The sequence below is a fragment of the Ambystoma mexicanum genome, chromosome 6p, assembly GCF_040938575.1.
Source record: "Ambystoma mexicanum isolate Mex_15411 chromosome 6p, UKY_AmexF1_1, whole genome shotgun sequence".
Taxonomy (NCBI): domain Eukaryota; kingdom Metazoa; phylum Chordata; class Amphibia; order Caudata; family Ambystomatidae; genus Ambystoma; species Ambystoma mexicanum.
In genome coordinates this window covers 472,213,769-472,233,357 of record NC_090935.1, presented here as the reverse complement: position 1 = coordinate 472,233,357, position 19,589 = coordinate 472,213,769, and the positions used below count along the sequence as shown (strand labels likewise).

Genomic DNA, 19,589 nt, shown 5'->3' with positions numbered 1-19,589 from the left:
GTTCGAGGACAGGGTGCACACCAACACCCACTTGCGTGGATGTTGCGAGGAAAAGAAAATTCCTCCATGGGCTCATGGCCTGCACGGCTATGCCATTGTGGGAGAACTGCTGTCGGTCTCTTCACCCTCTGCTGCTGCATCAGGAGGTGGTGGCACTATGGGAGGCAGTCCACACAAAGCCCTGGTATGGTCCTCCATGGCAGCAAGCATGCAGGTCTGGAAGGTCTGATTCTGGAGGATTAAAGTGCGGAGATCCCCATGCAGCACGTCACGGGTTGCCTGCACTTCTGCACGCATGGCCTCGCGGGATGCCCGGATCTCCTCATGTGTTGACTGCAGCTCAGCTGAGAGCGAACGTGCGAGCTGATCCAGCTGCTGTTCTGCCCTAACATTTCGGGAAGCCTCAAGTTCAAGCAGACTCTGCCTGAGGTTATGGAGTTCCACCCTCAGGGCTGCCCTGTGACTGTATTGATATGGATTTGCACAGAGTCTCCAGTGCCGCCCGTCGGTCCCTGTTAGACGCCAACATGTCTTCCCTGTGTGATTGGCAAATGGAGTCTGTTGCCTGCTGTTGTTGCTCCATCTGCCTTTCAGGGGGAATAATGGAAGTGGCCACCCTCTCCATTGTCTCAAGTTCAAGCAGACTCTGCCTGAGGTTATGGAGTTCCACCCTCAGGGCTGCCCTGTGACTCTATTGATATGGATTCGCACAGAGTCTCCAGTGCCGCCCGTCGGTCCCTGTTAGACGCCAACATGTCTTCCCTGTGTGATTGGCAAATGGAGTCTGTTGCCTGCTGTTGTTGCTCCATCTGCCTTTCAGGGGGAATAATGGAAGTGGCCACCCTCTCCATTGCCCGAGCCATCATTTCTACTGATGCTGTCTTTTGGGTTGCCATACCGTACATGGAGTTTTCCCATACAGTATTGCCTGGTGGCCCACGGCCACCGCGTCAGCGGGCACCACACCTGTTTGGGGCAAGGCGATCTGCACCTTGCTGTGCTGGCACTGCCTGAGGCTGCAGGACTGCATTCCCCCTCTGATCTGCTGGCCCAGGAACAGGATCAGATGCTGTGGAGTGTGACCCTGCATCCGTAACCGCCAAAGGCAGACCTACCAACACTGACATCCCCATAGAGGGTTCTACCCCTGGTCCAGGTGGGTTGGACAGAACAGAATCCCTGCCAGAAGCACTGACCTGCGACAGCACATAAGTCTCATCATCCGACTCTGCACCTGAATAGAGGTCTGGGGAGCTGCACCCAGAGGCACTGCTCGACAGTATGGTCTGCAGTACCGAAGTGTTTTCACCCACCACCACACCATGTCCCCCACTGGTGCCTGGTCGTGGTTGAGAATCCTCCTGGGTCTGCACCATCTCCTGGACCTCACCAGCATCAAGTGCATTGTTGCCTGCAAAAACATGAAACACAAGAAATGGAAACAGGCATAAGCACCATAGCAGACACATAGGCCTGATAAGACAGGGATCCTTTACATGGTTAACACATGTGCCACAGGACCATAACCCTGGCATGCATGCACTGTTAATGATTCTGAAGGGGAGTCAAAAAGGCAGACAATGAGGACACCAAGATGGAAAAGCAACACATTCGCAGCATGTGTACCACTGGCATCACACATCAGCCTGTGAGTGGCATGTCCAATACACATACATGACACATGCCAGCACACAGATGTCATGTAGCATAGCCATGGTAAATTAGACAACTACAGCGATATGTCAGTGAATGAGTACTGTCACACATCCATGTCACATGGACATGATGAGAAGATTAATGCAGAATAGAGTTGCAAAATATGCATGTGCCGCACACTGCAACACATCCAGTGTACAATTAGACAGTGATTGTAGGCAGATGTACACATCAATGGTTGGTCACTTCAACATGACAGGAAACAACTATCATGTTCCACATGCAAACAGGCCCTAAAAATAAATTTCAGCAGGCCAATACTCCCTCGCCCTGAATGGTTTAAACATTCACATAACCAGGTAACTAAAGTGGCACAATGTGGGGTGTAAACCATGACAGAAGCATGTCACATATGTGGCATTAGGGATGAAAAAAGCATATTAAAAATGGGATAATCTAAACAATCAGCCTGAATGAACACAGAAAAAATCAGAATAATGTTGTTGCAAGATGATAGTTCAAGTGCAACAGCAGTAATGTGGGGATAATTGGCTACTGTGTGCAGAAGGGATACTGTCATACCCAAATCAAAGGCACATGAATGTATTGGAGGAAGCACATGGTTGACCCATTACACTCGGGAGTACACACCCTCACCTGGCACTCAATCAGAACCCGTCACCCAAACAAAATACACATGGATTACACACACATGCATGGGCACTCACCGGACAATGCCTCGTAATCAGGTAGCTCTCCCACGCCTTGGATCTGTTCCTCTGTGACGAAAGTCCCAGCAACAGACTCCTGTTCAATGAGTTTGTTGTCCTCTGGTGGAGACCCACTGCCAGTCACCAGAGTAGCGGCATGATTTGAGGCCAGCTTGTTCTTTGCTCTGCGATTCAGGTCATTCCACCGCTTGTAGCAATCATCAGCTGTGCGCCTCACAACTCCAAGGGCACTTATGCGGTCTGCGATGGTCTGCCAGTGTACCCTACGTTGACGAGGTGTGGTATTGCACCCTGCAGTCACCACCATTTTGTGGCTATATGCCGACACATAGGTCACAAGTGCATCAAGTTCGGGGTCATTAAAGCTAGGCTTCCTTGATGTGCTGGACTGTGTAGCCGTGTCTGGGGTCTCAGCCTGTAGTGCCAGAGCACCCTTCTTCCTCTTCTTCAAAGGTGGAGCAGAGCCTGAGTGGCTTACGCTGCTCTGGTCAGTAGGAGCAGAAGCGCAGGTGGACTGGGTACTGGGAGTGTGCGAATGCACAATGACCATAGGTCTTGGTGCAGGCATTGGCTGAAGTGTGATGTTGGCAGGGGCAATGTCAGTTTGATGGACCAGGACCGACACTGTCCCGGCTGGGAGACTCGGAGCTGGGGTGGATAGAGCTGCAGCTGCCCCTGCAGCCTCCCCACCCTGCCTACTTGGGGCAGCAGATGACATCGCTGCCCCAGATCCACGTGGCCTGGTGAAACCAAATTACACCGGCACACGTGGCTTAGACTTGCTGACCTGGAAGTCATCCTGTGCCGAGTCGGGTGCCACAATGGGCTGGTCCAACAAGGGCTGAGGTGGGATGGTGTCAGCCATGTTTCCCTCAACCATGGGTGGGGGAGCATGGGTGTCCCTGATTGGTCCTCCACACATGGGGGTCTAGGGGCACCCTGCAAATCATGGCCACGTCCCCTACTGCGCCCACCACGCCCACCTTTTGGAGGTCTGCCACCTTTGCCTCCCTCACCGCTTGGTCGCCTCCCAACCATGGCACTGATGTTGTTGTGCGTATGTGAGTTGCAGTAAACAATTGTCCTGGCCAATTGGGGGTGAAAGGGGTAGGGTACTAGATGGAATTCGTACCCTAGTGCTCTAGCAAGGCTGTCTGTGACCCCCGGGGGAAGATGATGGGTCACGCAACGCACGGGCACCCCAAAAACGAAAAGTAACGCGCATGCAACCCCTCGTAGACCACGTGCGTGGAAAAATGAACCCGCACTACGCTGTGGCACCCAGAAACACAAAAACAAGCATACGCGTGTTACACGCAGCCTACAATGACCTCTGAAGGGGTACGTGACACATGGGGCAAGCACAGTTGGTAAATGCGTGCGCGACTCACCGTCTGCCTGGAAAAATAACGTGAAAAAAACGCGCGTGTGCACATAAACAACACCCCTGCCAAAAGAAGAATTGTACGCTGTCTGAGTAGACAGGACAAAAGAAGAAGTGAATGCTGTTTGAGGAAACGGGCCCAAAAATAATAAAGAACGCTGTCAGAGGTAACAGGGAGTACGAACTTGAAACGCTGTGAAGTAATCGCGTGTGAACCGACCAGAAGTACAGAATTCACCCACTCGCTCTCCACGAAAAGCACGTACAAGGGAATGGTGTGCTACACGTACCTTTTAAGCGGCCCACACGTACAGCGTCACTCACGCGTGTATGCGCTAAGGCCCTTTCCTCCAATTACACGAGCTGACACTCGGAAGTGCAGTTTTTGGACGTGTACGATGAACATGCACCCGTGTTGATGTAAACGCCCACGCGCGTCACGTCACTTACGCACGTAGGCCCTTTCCTCGGATTACACGCATTCACACGCGGATGTGCAGTTTTTTCACATACGCTGAACCACTATGCCCACGTCGCGAGGGAAACGCCCGCGCGAGTCATGTCACAGAAGCGAATACGCGCTAAGGGCCTTTAGTACAATGAAACCGCGTACGTGTGCTGACGCGCGAAGGGCCTTTCCTCGAATTACACACTGATGTGCAAGATTTTCACGTGCCAAATCACTCCGTATCAAACTAGCCACGCAACAGCACACGGAAGACCACGCTCCTGCCCAGAAGGCCGAATTACTGCCCCCCAGAGCCCCGAGCACGCTCCCACCTGCCATCTGCTGCTGCCTGACTGCCTGCTGCCCACGTGCCCTGCTATTTGCTGCCTGCACGTCAGCCAGGGGTGCAGTTGCTGTGACCACCCCTGCTGGAACCGAAGACTCCCGACTGGGATACCATTGCTCCACAGCCCAGCCCAAGGACCCAGTTGCCCACCTACTCCTGCCTCTGGGGTTGCCATGTCGGGCACAACACCATCTGGCACCACTGGCAACCCCCAGCCAGAGAGGCAGAGGGCCACCAGCTTCAGTGCCAGGGAAGTTGGTGTCCTGGTGGAGCAAGTCCTGGGACAGTATGATGCCCTCTTTGGAAGTTTGCGCGCTGTCAATGAAGGATGGACCAGGATCTGGATGGACATCGTGACTGCCATCAACGCGGAGGGGGTGGCAGTCCGCGACTTACAACATGTCAAGAAGCAATGGGAGGACTTCAGGTCCAGGACCCTCAACAAGGCCCGGCGCCTCTTGAAGGCAGCGGATGCCAAGGGGCGCCGGGGCCACCTGTCCGACCACCAAATGAGGGTCCTGGAACACATATGCCCAGATCTCCACGTCCAGGTCCTTGAGAGGCAGACCTGCCTGGAGTCGAGCAGTAAGTGTACATGCATACTGATTGGACGCTGTGCATGTGGTGGTGTGCCAGTGGTGTGCGGGTTGCACATGTGTTTTCGTAGGGCCATGTAGGGATGTGTATGAACAGGGGCGTGAGGCTGCCACATGTGAGTCCTCTTAGGTGTGAGACACATCGAGGGAGTATGTGTTGGTAAGCATGCTGTGCAAATGCAGGTGTGGGAGCACACGTTTGATTTTCTGTGTATGTATATTGGCATGGTTGTGGTGTCACACATGGATGGTGGTTCCTGCTGCGTGTATCTGTACTGTGTGCATGTGTGTGTATTTGACAAGTGTGCAACTGTGATGCAACATGGATGCATGTGACACTGATATGTAGAAGGCTGAATGCCAGATGTGACATGTATGGCGATCGCATCACTGTGACAGTTGGAGGAGATGTAGACATGCATGTAAGTGTGGTGGCGTGTGTACATGTCTAGTGCACTCCCTGTGTTTCATGTGATGTCAGGCTCACCTTCGGCTGTTCATGCTGTTGTATGTGTATGGATGGTGCAATATTGCTGTGTAAATGCTCATGTGTGTGAGTTGAAATGACATGTGTGTCGTGGAGTGTGATGCCATGTCTGAAGTTTGACACTGCCATGTGTATATCAGTCCATTGTACAGTGCTCTGATGCCTGTGTTTTATCTCTCCCTGTCTGCAGCGTCAAATGATGAAGAGGGCAGAGAGGGTGCTGTGGAGCACAGCGGCAGGGATCGCACCACCAGCCGGAGATGCTCCCAGATTGTCATCTCATCGGGGAGTGAGGAGTCTGGTGCCACGTCCCAGGCCGCAGCTGCCGAGGGTAGGTCCAAGAGGCAGAGGTCGGAAGTGGACTCCTCGGCAGCAGAAGGGGCAGCTGAGACCCCACAGGGTCCAACGGAGGAAGATGGCACGGAGTCATCCAGTTTGGTGAGGGGTTTGGTGGAGGAGGAGGCTGCGGAAGGGACACACACGGGGTCTGGAGGTGGGGATTCCACTGGTGCTAGTGGTGCAGTGCAGGGCTAGGGACAGGAGGGCAGGGACAGGAGGCAGCACAGGCCGCCGCGGAGGTGCCTGTGTGCAATCCTGTCACTGATCCTGTCACTGCATCATCTGGCACCAGCAGGGGTGCCTACATCCAGACCCGTTTTCAGGGAGGGGATGAGCACACAACAACTGGCCTTCCTCTCCCTGAGGACGTGGCTATCCGGGACCGTGTTGAGCCGGTCCTGGCCGGGATAGCGTTGCGTCAACAGGGCATGCGAGGTGACCTGCGGTCTTTTCGTGAAGAGACTGCACGTCATCTCGGATGCCTCTTTGACCACGTTGACCTGCTGGGACGGGTCACCGGTGCTGGATTCCTCTGTGTGCTGGACCTTCTTGCGACCCCCCCCTCCTCACCTGAACCCCCTACGCGCCAGTCGTCCTCCATGCCATCTTCCCACCCATGCATAACCTGGGTACCCTGTGGAGCTGCCTCTGACCCAGCGGCCAGGCTGGTGGAGGACACATCCCTGCCACAGTCGAGAGTCGGACGTCCAGCAGGGCCACCACAACAACTGCACTCCAGCCGGAGGAGGACGTGCAGGCAGCAAGAGCCAAGGCACAGGCACAGGCACAGCAGCAGCAGCAACATGGTGGCAGCAATGATGGCTCAGGGCCTTCAACATCGGAGGGGCAGGCATCGGCCAGAGGGCAGGAGGACCCAGGATTTCAAGTGTCTTCCGTGTGGCAGCGGTTGGGCCACGCCATAGATGTGGAGCGGCAGCGGGCGGAAGAGGCATGGCTCACAATGGTCAGGGCGGAGAACTCCATGCGGAGGGCACTGAGGCGGGCCGAGTGCCTCGAGGCAATTAGCAGGGAGTTGGAGGTGAACATGTCGTCATCCCTGCGAACCCTCGGGGCCATGGAAGAGGACCGCCTCCAGGACATTGAGCGGGAGTTCGATGATGCCCTGGCCCGGGACATAAAAAAGTGAGCCGTCGGACTAGCCCGCTGCCATTGTAAATAGTTTTTAGAGTTAGGTTTCCCTTTCCTGTGGTGAATGGACTATGCCACACACATTTGTATATAGATTTTTTATTAGGTAGTTCATTCAGGTAGGGTTCATTTCTTTCGTTGGGCTCATGGAACCTTGACAATGGTTTATACATAGTTGGACAATGGATTATTTTGACCTTTTTCATTTGATTTCACCATGGATCAATGGATTTTTCTTTTTATGTTTCCTTTGGATTTGCGTTGTTGGAGGGAGAGTTTGGACTATTTTTCTTTCGGATTTGTTTGGATTGGTTATACTTTTCATTTACTCATCTTTTGCACATGCTTTTCATTTCATGTTTGCTGTTTTTTATGCTTTCATGTCATTGATTTTTTTTTTTTGTACAGAATACATTTTCATATTTTAGTTCCATGTGTGGGATTCGCTCATTGAGTTGATGCATGTGAAAATGTGGGTTTACACAATCAATGCCAACCAGCGTGTGGGTGTGACGGACATGTGTTGATGTACATAGTTGACTATTGGTTTGTGTCTTGAGATAGGCATGTCAGTGTGGGGTGGATTGGGAAATCATTGCGTCTCAAGAATGGGGTGGCGTGCTGTGGTATTTTGGTGTAAGAGTGGGACATGATTGTGCATCTGTAATTCATGTAGGGGGGACATGAGTGGGGGCCTGCTGGCAGGTGCCCCTGACTGCTGGGGGTGGGGGTGCTGGTGGACATGAGTGCGACATGAGTGGGGGCCTGCTGGCAGGTGCCCCTGACTGCTGTGGGGTGGGGGTGCTGGGGGACATGAGTGGGGGCCTGCTGGCAGGTGCCCCTGACTGCTGGGGGGTGGGGGTGCTGGGGGACATGAGTGGGGGACTGCTGGCAGGTGCCCCTGATTGCTGGGGGTGCTGGGGGACATGAGTGGGGGCCTGCCGGCAGGTGCCCCTGACTGCTGGGGGGTGGGGGGTGCTGGTGGACATGGGTGGGGGCCTGCTGGCAGGTGCCCCTGACTGCTGGGGGGTGGGGATGCTGGGGGACATGAGTTGGTGATCACTAGTGCAAGGTGACATGTGGGCTGGCTGGGGGGCATGCCCATGGTGGATGGACTGGCTGCGGCACATGACCAGGGGTGCAGGGTTGTCCCCTGTGGTGTGGGCTGCCTGCAGGGGCCGTGGAGTGGGTAGAGGGGACACCTGGGAGAACCTACAGTGCTAATTCACGTGTGGGACTCCACAGCACTCCACTGGATAAACGTACCCCGCTCTGACAGCGTAATCACTTGTGAAACTTCCCGCGCACCCCCGTAATACATGTACCCCGCTCGCACTGGGCCAATCGCGTATGAAACTTCCCGCGCACTCCAGTAATGCACGTACCCCACTCGCACACGGCCTCTTGCGTGTGAAACTTCCCGCAAACTCCAGTTATACACGTACCCTGCTCCATCGCGTGTGAAACTTTCAGCGCACCCACGAAATACACGTACCACGCTCCAATCGCGTGTGAGACTCCCCGTGCAGCGGGGTACGTGTATTCGGAGGGGTGCGCGGGGAGTTTTACAGGCCTTTTCGTGGTTGGGGGCCTGTGCGCCATGTACGGGATTTGTGTGCTGTGCATGGCGCACGGGGAGGGCTTGGGGGCGTAACTGGCGCTGCTGCAGGGTCGCTGCGCCACTCTGCGCCACGGCTGGTTTTGGAAGCTAAAATCCATGAATACGCTGTGCGTGGAAATGGATTTTTGCACACGCACAGCCGCGTGCACCACTTGTTTGCTGAATCCTACGAATTATCCTGAAAGCATTCAAAATACTGTCTCAGTAATTGCTTATTTCTCAGCGACACGTCTGACTTTAATGATAGCATTTTAACAATAGGCAAGTGTGTTTACAACATCACATTTTCTCCGGTGTCAAAACTAGTATGGTATCAGAGAAAGTTACTTGACTTGAACAAATAACATTAAATTGCAATTTCATTCAATTTGGCCCCCCCTGTGCAATTATGTTGCACTCAATGTAAAGGCAATGTGCATGGCATTTAAATGTTGACAGTGGCCAGCTTAATTTGGCTCCTGCAGGTTTGAATTGAAAAAGTAATATTCTCAGGGATTTCATGCCTCTGAACACAAGTGTGTGGTGTTCTCCGAATATCTATTTGCAGTTTCAGGAGAACGTGTGCAGATAACTTTCAGTGTGTATGTGTATGTGTGCTGCTTTAAATACATCTCAGTGTGCAGCTTTCTATGGACAAGTGTGTGTTAATTATACTCCACACGAGGGCGCTACTTTCACTACAAATGTGTGTGCACTGTAAATATAGGTCTGCATAGATTTCAATATATTTCTGGGCCAGAGATATAACCTTCTCCAGTAAAATGTATAATTTGACCTCATCCTGAGCCTGTCACATTACACATAAGTCTGCATGTTCATTTCAACCTACATGCGTTTTGGGCTATAGATGCAATATTCTCCAGGGATAAGTATTTTGTTAAGCACATTTATCATTGCACTCACGCCAGCTGCATAATGTGTGCATGACATCACATTAGACGATAGCAGGTTGACGCTATTTAATTATGCATAATTTTGCAAAATGCATTCAGCATTCAAATACACAAATTGCTATCAGTTTTAAACTGCACCTCCCAATACAATCCTTCTCTTCCATCAGTATCCTTATATCTGACTGTATTATTCGCATGACGTTTGCTTGTTGATTTAACCTTTATTTTGCTGTATTGCAGCATCTTTTTATGGTGAAAGCTACGTGGAGTTAAAACTTGTGGAATCCTCTTCGAAAACGTCACTGCAGCTGCGTTTCCGCACCAGCAAGCCGAATGGGTTAATCTTTTTAGCGGCCGGTCAAGAGGACTACTGTTTGGTGGAGCTGCATTCCGGATACGTGCAGGTACACAATCTGCAAAAGAGCCCCTGGCGAAGGCAGTTGTTTCTTGTTTCAGCTTTTTTATAGTGGCATGTTTTGTTGTTGGCAGGGGTTTAGGTTGAAATTATCTAAAAAAAAAAATGGTTGCATTGACCAAAAGTTTTAAAAATGCTACCACCAAAGGTTTGAACACCAAAAGTTCGAACCTTTGGTTGTAGCATTGAAAAGAAAAACGGCGTCTGCTGGGGTGTCCCCCGCATGGCCCCGCTCACTATACTTTATGGTATAGTGAGCGAAGCTGCCGGGGACACCCCCACAGCCTTCCATACAAAAAAAAAGAAAAGGACCCTGCAGCGCCGGTTCCCGATCACGGAAGTGAAAGGGAACTGGCGCTGCAGGGAACCAGAGTGAAGAAGAAGGTAAGTGGGGATTGTTTATGCTGAGGGTGTGCGTGGGGGGTGTTTTATGGGTGTGTTGTGGGTGTGTTGTGTGGGTGTGAGAATATATGTGTGTTCGCATGAGAAAGGTGCAAACATTTGGTGGCTCGCACCTTTCCCATGTGAAAGATTTGCCCGCGGTATTTTCAGCCGCAGGCAAATCACTCGGATTCGTTGGCAGGTATTACTTCATGATATATGTAGGTCATTGGACTATTTGTGAGAATTGTCCTCCTCTGACCAGGTACTCTCCCATCTAGGCAGTTCATTAATAGCCAGGAATTTTCATTCTGTGCCGAGTTATCGCCCCATTCGTCGGGTATTGCTATCGATCCCTCGCAACATGTTCAGGGTATTGGCAGCAAACGCTCAGGTGCTGAACCAATGAGGCAGGTTTCGGTCTCCTGTGTCCAGGTTCTCATTCACTGTAGCTTGGGAGAGCAGATGCTGAACATCCCTTCCGCCGAGGATTTGCGCACGTTGCTTATCATTTAATCTTTTCTCAAACAATCTGCTCTAGAAACATTTTTATACAGATTTTTATACAATCAACAAACCACAACCGAAGACTCAAAAGACAGCGTGTATCAATATACCTCCAAATCTTATTACTTTACAAAAATCCCTTGTTTTATTCATACATCTGTTTTTTTTTAAGAACACTCATCACTGTATACCGCAGCACAATAAAGACATTTTGGGCCTCATTACAAGGTTGGAGGTAGCCTTGCTGGCAAACTCGCATCTGGGTCCAGCACCCGCGAAAGGGGAATCACCGGGTCATTCCGACCTCGGCGGACCCGGTAATTCCCCTTGCGCGGGTGCCGAGCCCACCAGGTCAGACCTGGTGGCTGCAAGGGCAACCGCGAGCAGAACCCCTAGTATGGCGGTATGGTATCAACGGTGCCGGTAGCGATATCGGCTGCCGTTGTTGCCTTACCGCCATACTCGTAATGAGGCCCAATCGTTTGTATGTGTCGACAGTGCATTAAATGGGATGAAAAAGATGTGGTGTTTGGGGGAGTGAGGTCCTCTAGAGGGTGGCCTTCAAGTGAATCAGACGACTTTAGCATAGCACAATAGACACTGATTCCAGGAGATGGCATTGGTGCCACTTTTAGCACTGGGCAGATATAAGACACACTGAGATAAAGTGATTTGCCCATGATCACATAGTTTTTCTAAATGGGGAAGCTGGCATTTGAGCCCAGGCTTCCTGCTTCATCAGTTTTCAATGTGGCTGTAAATACGGGGCATAGCACACTACAAAAGGTATGTCTTGTAGCACTTCCTAGTAGTCCCTATTATAAGCATTCTCTATTTTGGCACACACGTGGCTTAATTCACAAAAGGGATACAATGATTTGGCCAGGACCAAAAGATTTGGGATCCTGTGTAGATGCCGGAATTAGAACACATGTCTCCGCCTGCTTTCAACTTCTACTTCTCCTACACCAGTTTCTGTGCATACGCATTTATTGTGCATTGGTTAAAATATGGATTGACATTATTTCATTTCTCTAACAGGAGGACTGGATGCAACACATCTCATGTTTCATTGCTGTTTTGTTCTAGTATTTTATTAGGGTTTTATATGTATACTTGTCGATAATGTTGAGAAGTGCCACACATTCGGGCGCATCGTGGACGCCCCTTCATTCCCAAACTGGGCGTGCGACTTTTGTGTGAGCCTTTTACCTTTCACCTTTCACCTTGCAATGCTGTACCCCGATTACAAGTATAAAATGCCTTTGAGCTGGCCATTCAAACAGGGAATTTGTACACTCTTTCCCTTCACTGGCAATGCATGCAGTGTTACCTTTGTGCACCGTTCTCCCTGGAAGCATAATAGTTTTGCAATGCCGACAAACCAGATGCTATATTTTATATGAATGTGAATGAAATTCAGTTTATCAAGTAATAGACAAGATCATGATCTATCAATGGGCCTCATTACGAGTTTGGAGGTATTTCAGAGGAAAATCCTCTCAAATACCACCAAATGGATTTATAGTTAGCACCACTTTGTCACAGTTTATTACACGGCACACGCAAGCCAGGGAACCCCTCCCCTGAAATGAATGTGGCGCACAATAAAACGCTTCTTTATTTTTTTTAGTATACTACGGATTCTTGTTGAGTAGGCCCCCAACCCGACTCGCATCCAACCTCCATAAACACCCCGCGTCACAATGGACTAGGAACTAGGCCGGTGTGCATCAATAAGATATTTATACATTATTATCTCATGAAAAAGGAAAATCAACCAATTACAACAGCCACCAATGTTGGCAACACAAAATGCAATAATCTCTACAAAACAACCAGGCTACGATATACTATCACACTTAATTCCTCCTTTTAATGACAAAGCAAGACCAAAGCAATTCAACCTGAAATGATTGCATGAAGGTTAAGCACTTTCCCTGTGACACTCAACCCCCAAACATCAATTGGACTTGTTTCCTTGGAATGAAGGCAGTGGCAGGGAGTAGGAATGCAGGGGACAAATCGTTTTTGGTGTGGTGCCCACAGAAAGAATACGGGGTGCCAGCAAATATGGGGAAATCCATTTTTGGAGCAGCAATGGAAGAATGGGGTTTTCTATTATTTCTCACAACTGCTAAGGGATAGACATGGCAAAACAGGGAATGTGCTTGCTCATGTTTAGAAAGACAGGCAGAGCTTTTAGGGAATACTAATCAGCACACAAGGAGAGAATCGATGTTTAAAATATACCACACGTGCAATGGAAAGGGAATGCAAATGAAAAATCGTTTTGACCACACAATAGGAAAAGAGGAACAAAAACGGAAAATCGTTTTTTGGGATGCTAAGCTTAATTTTAATGGAAAAGAAAATGCAGATGGAATTAGTTTTCTACTGAGGCTGCAAATGACAGGTAGGCTCTGGAAAAGGGGGTAGCTGACACAAGGCAAATCGGTTTTGTTCAGGATGACAGATGCAAAGAGAAAATACAGTGGCAAATGGAAATTCGTTTATCAGGGCCCAATTTAAACACAGGGCCAAATTTATTTCCCGGATTACAATGGGGTTACTTCTTTTGGGCAACAATTAACAAAAACCGTGGCAAAAAGATTGCTGGTTTCGAATTCCACCAATCCCGATCCCGTGAAATTCAATGGGGGAATTAATTGATTTCATGAGAAGGAAGAAGGTCCTTTTTTGAGCTGAGCTTTTCTGCTTGCTCTCGTTTAGGGGTTCCTTGCCGCTGGATTGTTTTACTTTATCTTTGATATTAAGATGCTTCTATCTATGTGAATAGCAACCCCTCATACTAGTGTAAGAATCCTCTCTTCTCGTTCCCAGTGACCCCCCCTTCTTAAAAATCATGCCTCACTATGTTAATTACACTGAGTCCTAATGTAAGAATGATGCCTCCTTAATGTTCATTACATCTAATCTTAGTGTAAGACTCATGCCTCTCATTGTGGATGGTTCCCAGGCATGGGCAAAATGGCCCATTTTGTTTCGTGGAGCAAAATGGGGGCTTGGGAGATAAATCAGACCCTTTGCCATTCCGCCTGCAGTGCAGAATAATTTTTGCCATCTTTGTCCCCTCCTTTGGGGCCGGAATTTCAGCCAATCCAAAACGCTGTGAATGCCACTAGTGCCAAGCACATGAAACATTTGTCCAGTTAGAAGGCTGACTTTTTTCATTCTTACTGATTGGCTGAAATGGCTAATATTTCAGCCAATTAGGGTGCACAAAAAAGTCTGGCCTTTTCATTGACTGAAATGATCCCACGCCACCGTGCATTTCAACAGCAATTCTTTTCCACCGGTGGAAATGTTTGCCCACCCCCTAGTTCTTATGTAAGACTCCTCGTAGATCAATTTCGTTGACTTCCAATCTTAGTGCAAGAGTATGGCCCACATTCTCACAGACTCCTAGTTCTGATAGTCTGGTAAATGATTGTTACTGCATGAAGTAACTGAGTTTGGTGGCGTTACCGGTGGTGAAAAAAACAATCTCGTAATGCGCGCCTTTGTGTATTAATGCTTATTTCATAAAACATTACCTTTCACATCAACATCAAGTTTCAAATTGTGCCTGTTTGCAACGACAAAACAACAAAGTGATATATTGTGCTTGCATATGTATTTAAGTTCAAAGGCCCTGTTATTCAATAAAAGAAGACGGCCATGTGAAATGCAAGCCTGCTAATGGAAATTCTGTCCTTTTCAGGTGAAGCTGAACTTTGGAGCTGGTGAGAAGGTGCTGCGCTCTGAGAAGAAGTCTCGACTGAATGATCTGGCCTGGCACAAGGTGGAGCTTCATCATGTCAAAGACAACGTCACGCTCACAGTGGACTCGCATTCTAAAACCAGTGGCAAGTTGCCAGGAGAACTGCACACGTTCAACCTTCAGCATGGCCTCTATGTTGGTGGTAAGGGTGGTTTGGATGCTCCTTACCTGAAAGGGGTACCATCACACTTCAGAGGATGCATTGACGATGTGTTCTTCAATGAGCATGACCTTCTGACGTCCTTGAGACCATACCCAGGCTTTAAAAATGTTCATGAAGTGTCACTTGGATGCAGTGATGAATTTTTTGCCACGGAAGACGAGCCCATTAGTTTTTTCAGTTCTAAGTCCTATATGTCTTTCCCTTTCTGGAACACAAAAGAGGAAGGTCACTGGCAATGCTTATTGCAGACAACAGCAGAGCGAGGCCTGCTTCTTTACAATTCTGGGAGAGCGGGGGATTTCATCGCCGTGGAGATAGCAGGTGGCCTTGTTAAGGCTCACATTGGAAAGAGTGGAACAAAAACTCAGCTTTCATCACTTAGTTCAGTTAATAACAATAAGTGGCATTCGGTCATGGTTAAATTCACTCCAAGACATCTGCTGCTTACTGTCGACGAAGAGACATTAAAAACCACTCTGCCTTCTCAAAGCAAGGTGCTACCTCTCAAGGGACCCCTCTTTGTAGGCGGGGTGGACGACAGCACGCGTACCGAAGTGATAAAGTTAGGCCTGGCCTCAATGTCTGGAAAGAGTGCTAGAGGAGGTTCATTCAAGGGGTGCCTAAAGGACCTGAAAGCTAATTCGGAAACGAAAGCGTTGGTAAATGTCTTAGTCACAAAAGATATTTCACCTGGTTGCACAACTGAAACGGTGTTGAGTACCATAATGACAATTACAACGGAGAAGACGCCAGTAAAAACTGTAGCTCATATATTGACCACACCACGTGCAGTCACACTGCCACGGCCTATTGCCAAAGTCCATTTCTTAGTTCTGACTGATCTAGTGGTTGCAGAAGGTGGACGGGCAACCTTGGAATCTAAACACATGAAAGTCAACCTGGAATTTAAAGAGTTGGGCATTCGTCAGTCGCAAGTGATCTTTAAGATAGTACAACAGCCCGAGCATGGTGAGTTGAAGCTGGACATTGGGCCAGATCAGGTGAAGAATACGTTCACTATGTTAGATTTGTGGCGCGGGAAAGTTCTGTACGTGCACGATGGCTCGGAAGCCCCACATGATCAATTTATGTTCTCAGTTCTTACTAGCAGTAAGAAACCAATGCCTGCGTATTTACAAGGGAGTGAGCAGTACACTTTCAACATCACTGTCACGCCAACCAATGATCCTCCAGAGCTTGCCCTCCCCGAGGGAAATCTGTTTGTTTTATTAGAGAACTCGAAGAAGCGCCTCTCCACAGAGCTGATAAAGGTTATTGATCTAGATACAGACCGTTTGACCCTCACTTTTTCAGTGCTTGGTAATCTTAATGCTGATGCTGGATATTTAGAGAACTCCAGGGATCCTGAGAAGGTGATAAAATCCTTCTCCTATTCAGACTTGGAAGAAGGAAATGTTGTTTATGTCCACAATGGAGTGCGGAACTCGAGGCTTGTGTTGAGAGCAAGTGATGGTGAGCTAGTCAGTAACACAGTGGTGCTGCGTATTATGGCTGTGCCGCTGGATTATCAAGTAGTTAATAATACTGGCCTGGAAGTTCTCCAAGGGGATTCTGCTTTGATCACGCAAAGCCACCTGGCTGTGCAAACAAACGCCGTAAAACAAGAGGTGGAGATTCGATATGACATCACTGAACCTCCAAAATTCGGTCAAATCCAAAGGCAGCATTCTGGCAGTGAATGGAAGCAAGTACATACGTTTTCTCAACGTTCCTTGGAACGCAAACGTGTGAGATATGCAGGCACTTTCAAAGAAATGCAGCTAAAGAACATAACGGATCAGTTTAAATTTAAAGTGAGCATAGGCAGCATAAGCAGCGATGAGCTCCTATTTCCAATTTCAGTGAAATGGCTAAAGTATAAAATAGTAAAGAATCAGCCGCTTGACATGAACAAAATGAAAAGGAAGCCCCTAAGCAGTGACAGCCTTTACTCCGTGGCAGAGGGCATAGACTTGCCTGAAAGTGAACTCTTTTACAGGTTGTCATCCATCCCCCAGAAAGCCAGTCTCTATCTTGACAATAAAGTTCTTAGGAAAAACAACACATTTAGCCAAAAAGATCTCACTGATCATAAAGTTGAATATGAATTAGCGGAGAAACCCCTCAAGGACACTGAAGATTCATTCCGCTTTTCAATTTTCACCAAATATGCAGAGTCAAAGTCTCATAGTTTTCAAATAACGCTGAAGGCCGATCTAAACAGTATCATTATAACGAACAACGGCCTGCTTACTGCAGAAGGCGAAGGAAAACTCATAACCCAAAATGAACTCTTTGTTCAGACTCTAAACAACAAAGTATTTTCTTATAAAGTTAAAAAAAGTCCCCGTCATGGAAAGTTGCGGTTTATTAATTTCTCAGATTCGCAGTCCAGTAACGACAACATCACTGCTTTTACCAACCAAGATATAATAAGCCAACATATTATGTATGTCCATGACGACTCCGAGACTGTGTCTGACGAGTTTCATGCTGTTGCAACTTCTGAGAAATTGGTAGAGACCTTAGTTAGCAACCTTGACAATGAAGTTGTGTCGGCAGAAATTGTGTTTAACATTTCCATTGAACTGAAGAACGATGAGAAGCCAATACGCCTGGTCGATAAAGTATTTCATGTTGTTAAAAACGGGCAAAGATTATTGACGACTGAAGATCTTTGCTATCATGATCCAGACATTGATTTTGATGATGGACTGCTGTTGTACACTAGACGTGGAATTCCCAATGGGGATTTGGTTCTAGTAAATGATACTGCGCACAAACTTTACCAGTTTAGTCAAGGTGACTTGGAGCAAAGGAAAGTCTTGTTCATTCACCGTGGTGCCGACTATGGGCGATTTGTTTTGTTTGTGACAGATGGGAAACATTACACCTCTTCTCTTCTGGAAGTCAGTGCTTCTGATCCTTATGTCAGAGTTGTCAACAACACAGGTTTACTGGTGCAAAAAGGAAAAGAAAAAACTCTGTCAATAGCTAACTTTAGTGCCATAACAAATCAAGACATTACAAGTGATAAAGAGATTGTCTATGATATATATTTGCCGCCTAAATATGGCATGCTCTTTGCAGGAAATGTACCAATTGATTCGTTTACACATCAAGATTTGAAACACGGGGATGTTATCTATAGGCACGATGACAGCAATCACCTGGTTGACCAATTTAACATTACCGTTAAGGTTAAAGATACCCAACTAGAAGCTGGAGTTTATGTACGCATGTATTTGGAAAGTCATCAGCGTCCACCAAAGGTTTTATATAACAAAAGTCTTCTAGTGGAAGAAGGAAAGCCAGTTAAGATTGACAAGGAAAGTCTCCAGGTAAGACCTTATCGTTAATATTCAATAGAATTCATTTTATTTGTGCAATTTATTCTAAATTTCGAAATCATGTGACTAGCTTCTTTATGAATACATGATAGACACAACAGGGTTTGAAATTGGGGGGAGATATTTGGCTCCTGCTTGTAAATTGTAATTGGTTATTTATAACGCGCTTAATACCCAGAGGTTTCCAAGCGTGGACCGGGATTGAACCTGTGTTGCTTTGCGTCGTCTTGTTTCCAAGATGAGCGCCTTGCCCCTGAGCTATCTTCCCTATAGCTAGAGGAGCCTGGTTAGCTTGACACCAACAGCTGCCAGGAGCTAGTTTTGGCTCCCCAGGTCAACTGATGCCAAACAAACAAACCTATGTGGATTTATCTCTGCATGTTTGTGGCAATCTATAAATAAACATTAGGACACATGTACACGACATTTGAATCATAAGGGGTCGTAAATAATGGTCAAAGCGATATATGTGCATCTTATGTGGAAGTTATATTTGCGGAACGCTGTGTACTAGCTCCTGGTTCCTCAATGGTCGATCTTGGTCAATGGTTAATGCTGGATACCTAGGAGCTGCTTTTTAGCTTCTGCCTGTCACATCTTAATTTTGATCCTGAGACAACAAATATTTGTATAATTTCTTTCATATGTTTAACTACGAATTGTATGAAATGCATTGTCTTTTTGCATGCCTTTTTTGTTGTTGTATTGTTAAGGCTTTTTAGCTGAAATAAAATGCTAAGCAATAAATTGATTTGAAATGAGATGTTTGCTATCTCAAATGCTAGCCAAGTGTTTGAATCATGTGTTTAAAGTATCGATGCAAACCTGGGCAGATCGAAGTTTTGGCATTTGTCATTTGAAGGTTAATTGAATCAACTGGGTTTTCAGGAGTGTTTTATAAATTGTGAAAATTAAACCCTGTCGGCATAGAAAAATTATAACAATGCAAAATCCTGGTTGCATATGGAGAGATATTAGTGTGTTAAACTTTGTGAGACCTGGACATGTGAATGTAGGGTCAAAGGTGAAAATGTATGTTTAGAAGCTTCGATAGAAAATATGACTTTAGTTCCCCAGTTTGCCTCACAATTCAGTGACTAGAACTGCAGAGTAAATTATCCCTTTGACGTCCTCTTATATTTGAAATGTAAAAAGTCAGTCATTCATGTTTAGTTGCTTGACTAGTTCCTCAGTCTTTCCTTCTTGTCTAGTCATTGTTTTTGGAAGTTCTGCATGTGGCAATTTCCCGCTACAGCTACACATGTCTCTGGATGTACTTTCTATTTTCTGTTTCAGAAGAGGTCGGAAGTATGTTTTGTTACAGAAGATAGTTCAGTAT

The 19,589-nt window shown here is 47.7% G+C and overlaps 1 protein-coding gene across 1 annotated transcript in view; it reads left to right on the top strand.

Moving 5' to 3' along the window:
* The window catches only part of LOC138511528 (chondroitin sulfate proteoglycan 4-like), a 479,770-nt gene that overhangs the window by 102,640 nt on the left and 357,541 nt on the right, over positions 1-19,589 (top strand). Inside the window, exons 2-3 of the mRNA XM_069627268.1 lie at positions 9,891-10,054; positions 14,678-18,241. Coding sequence (XP_069483369.1) covers positions 9,891-10,054; positions 14,678-18,241 — 3,728 coding nt within the window. The remainder of the gene's footprint in view (positions 1-9,890; positions 10,055-14,677; positions 18,242-19,589) is intronic.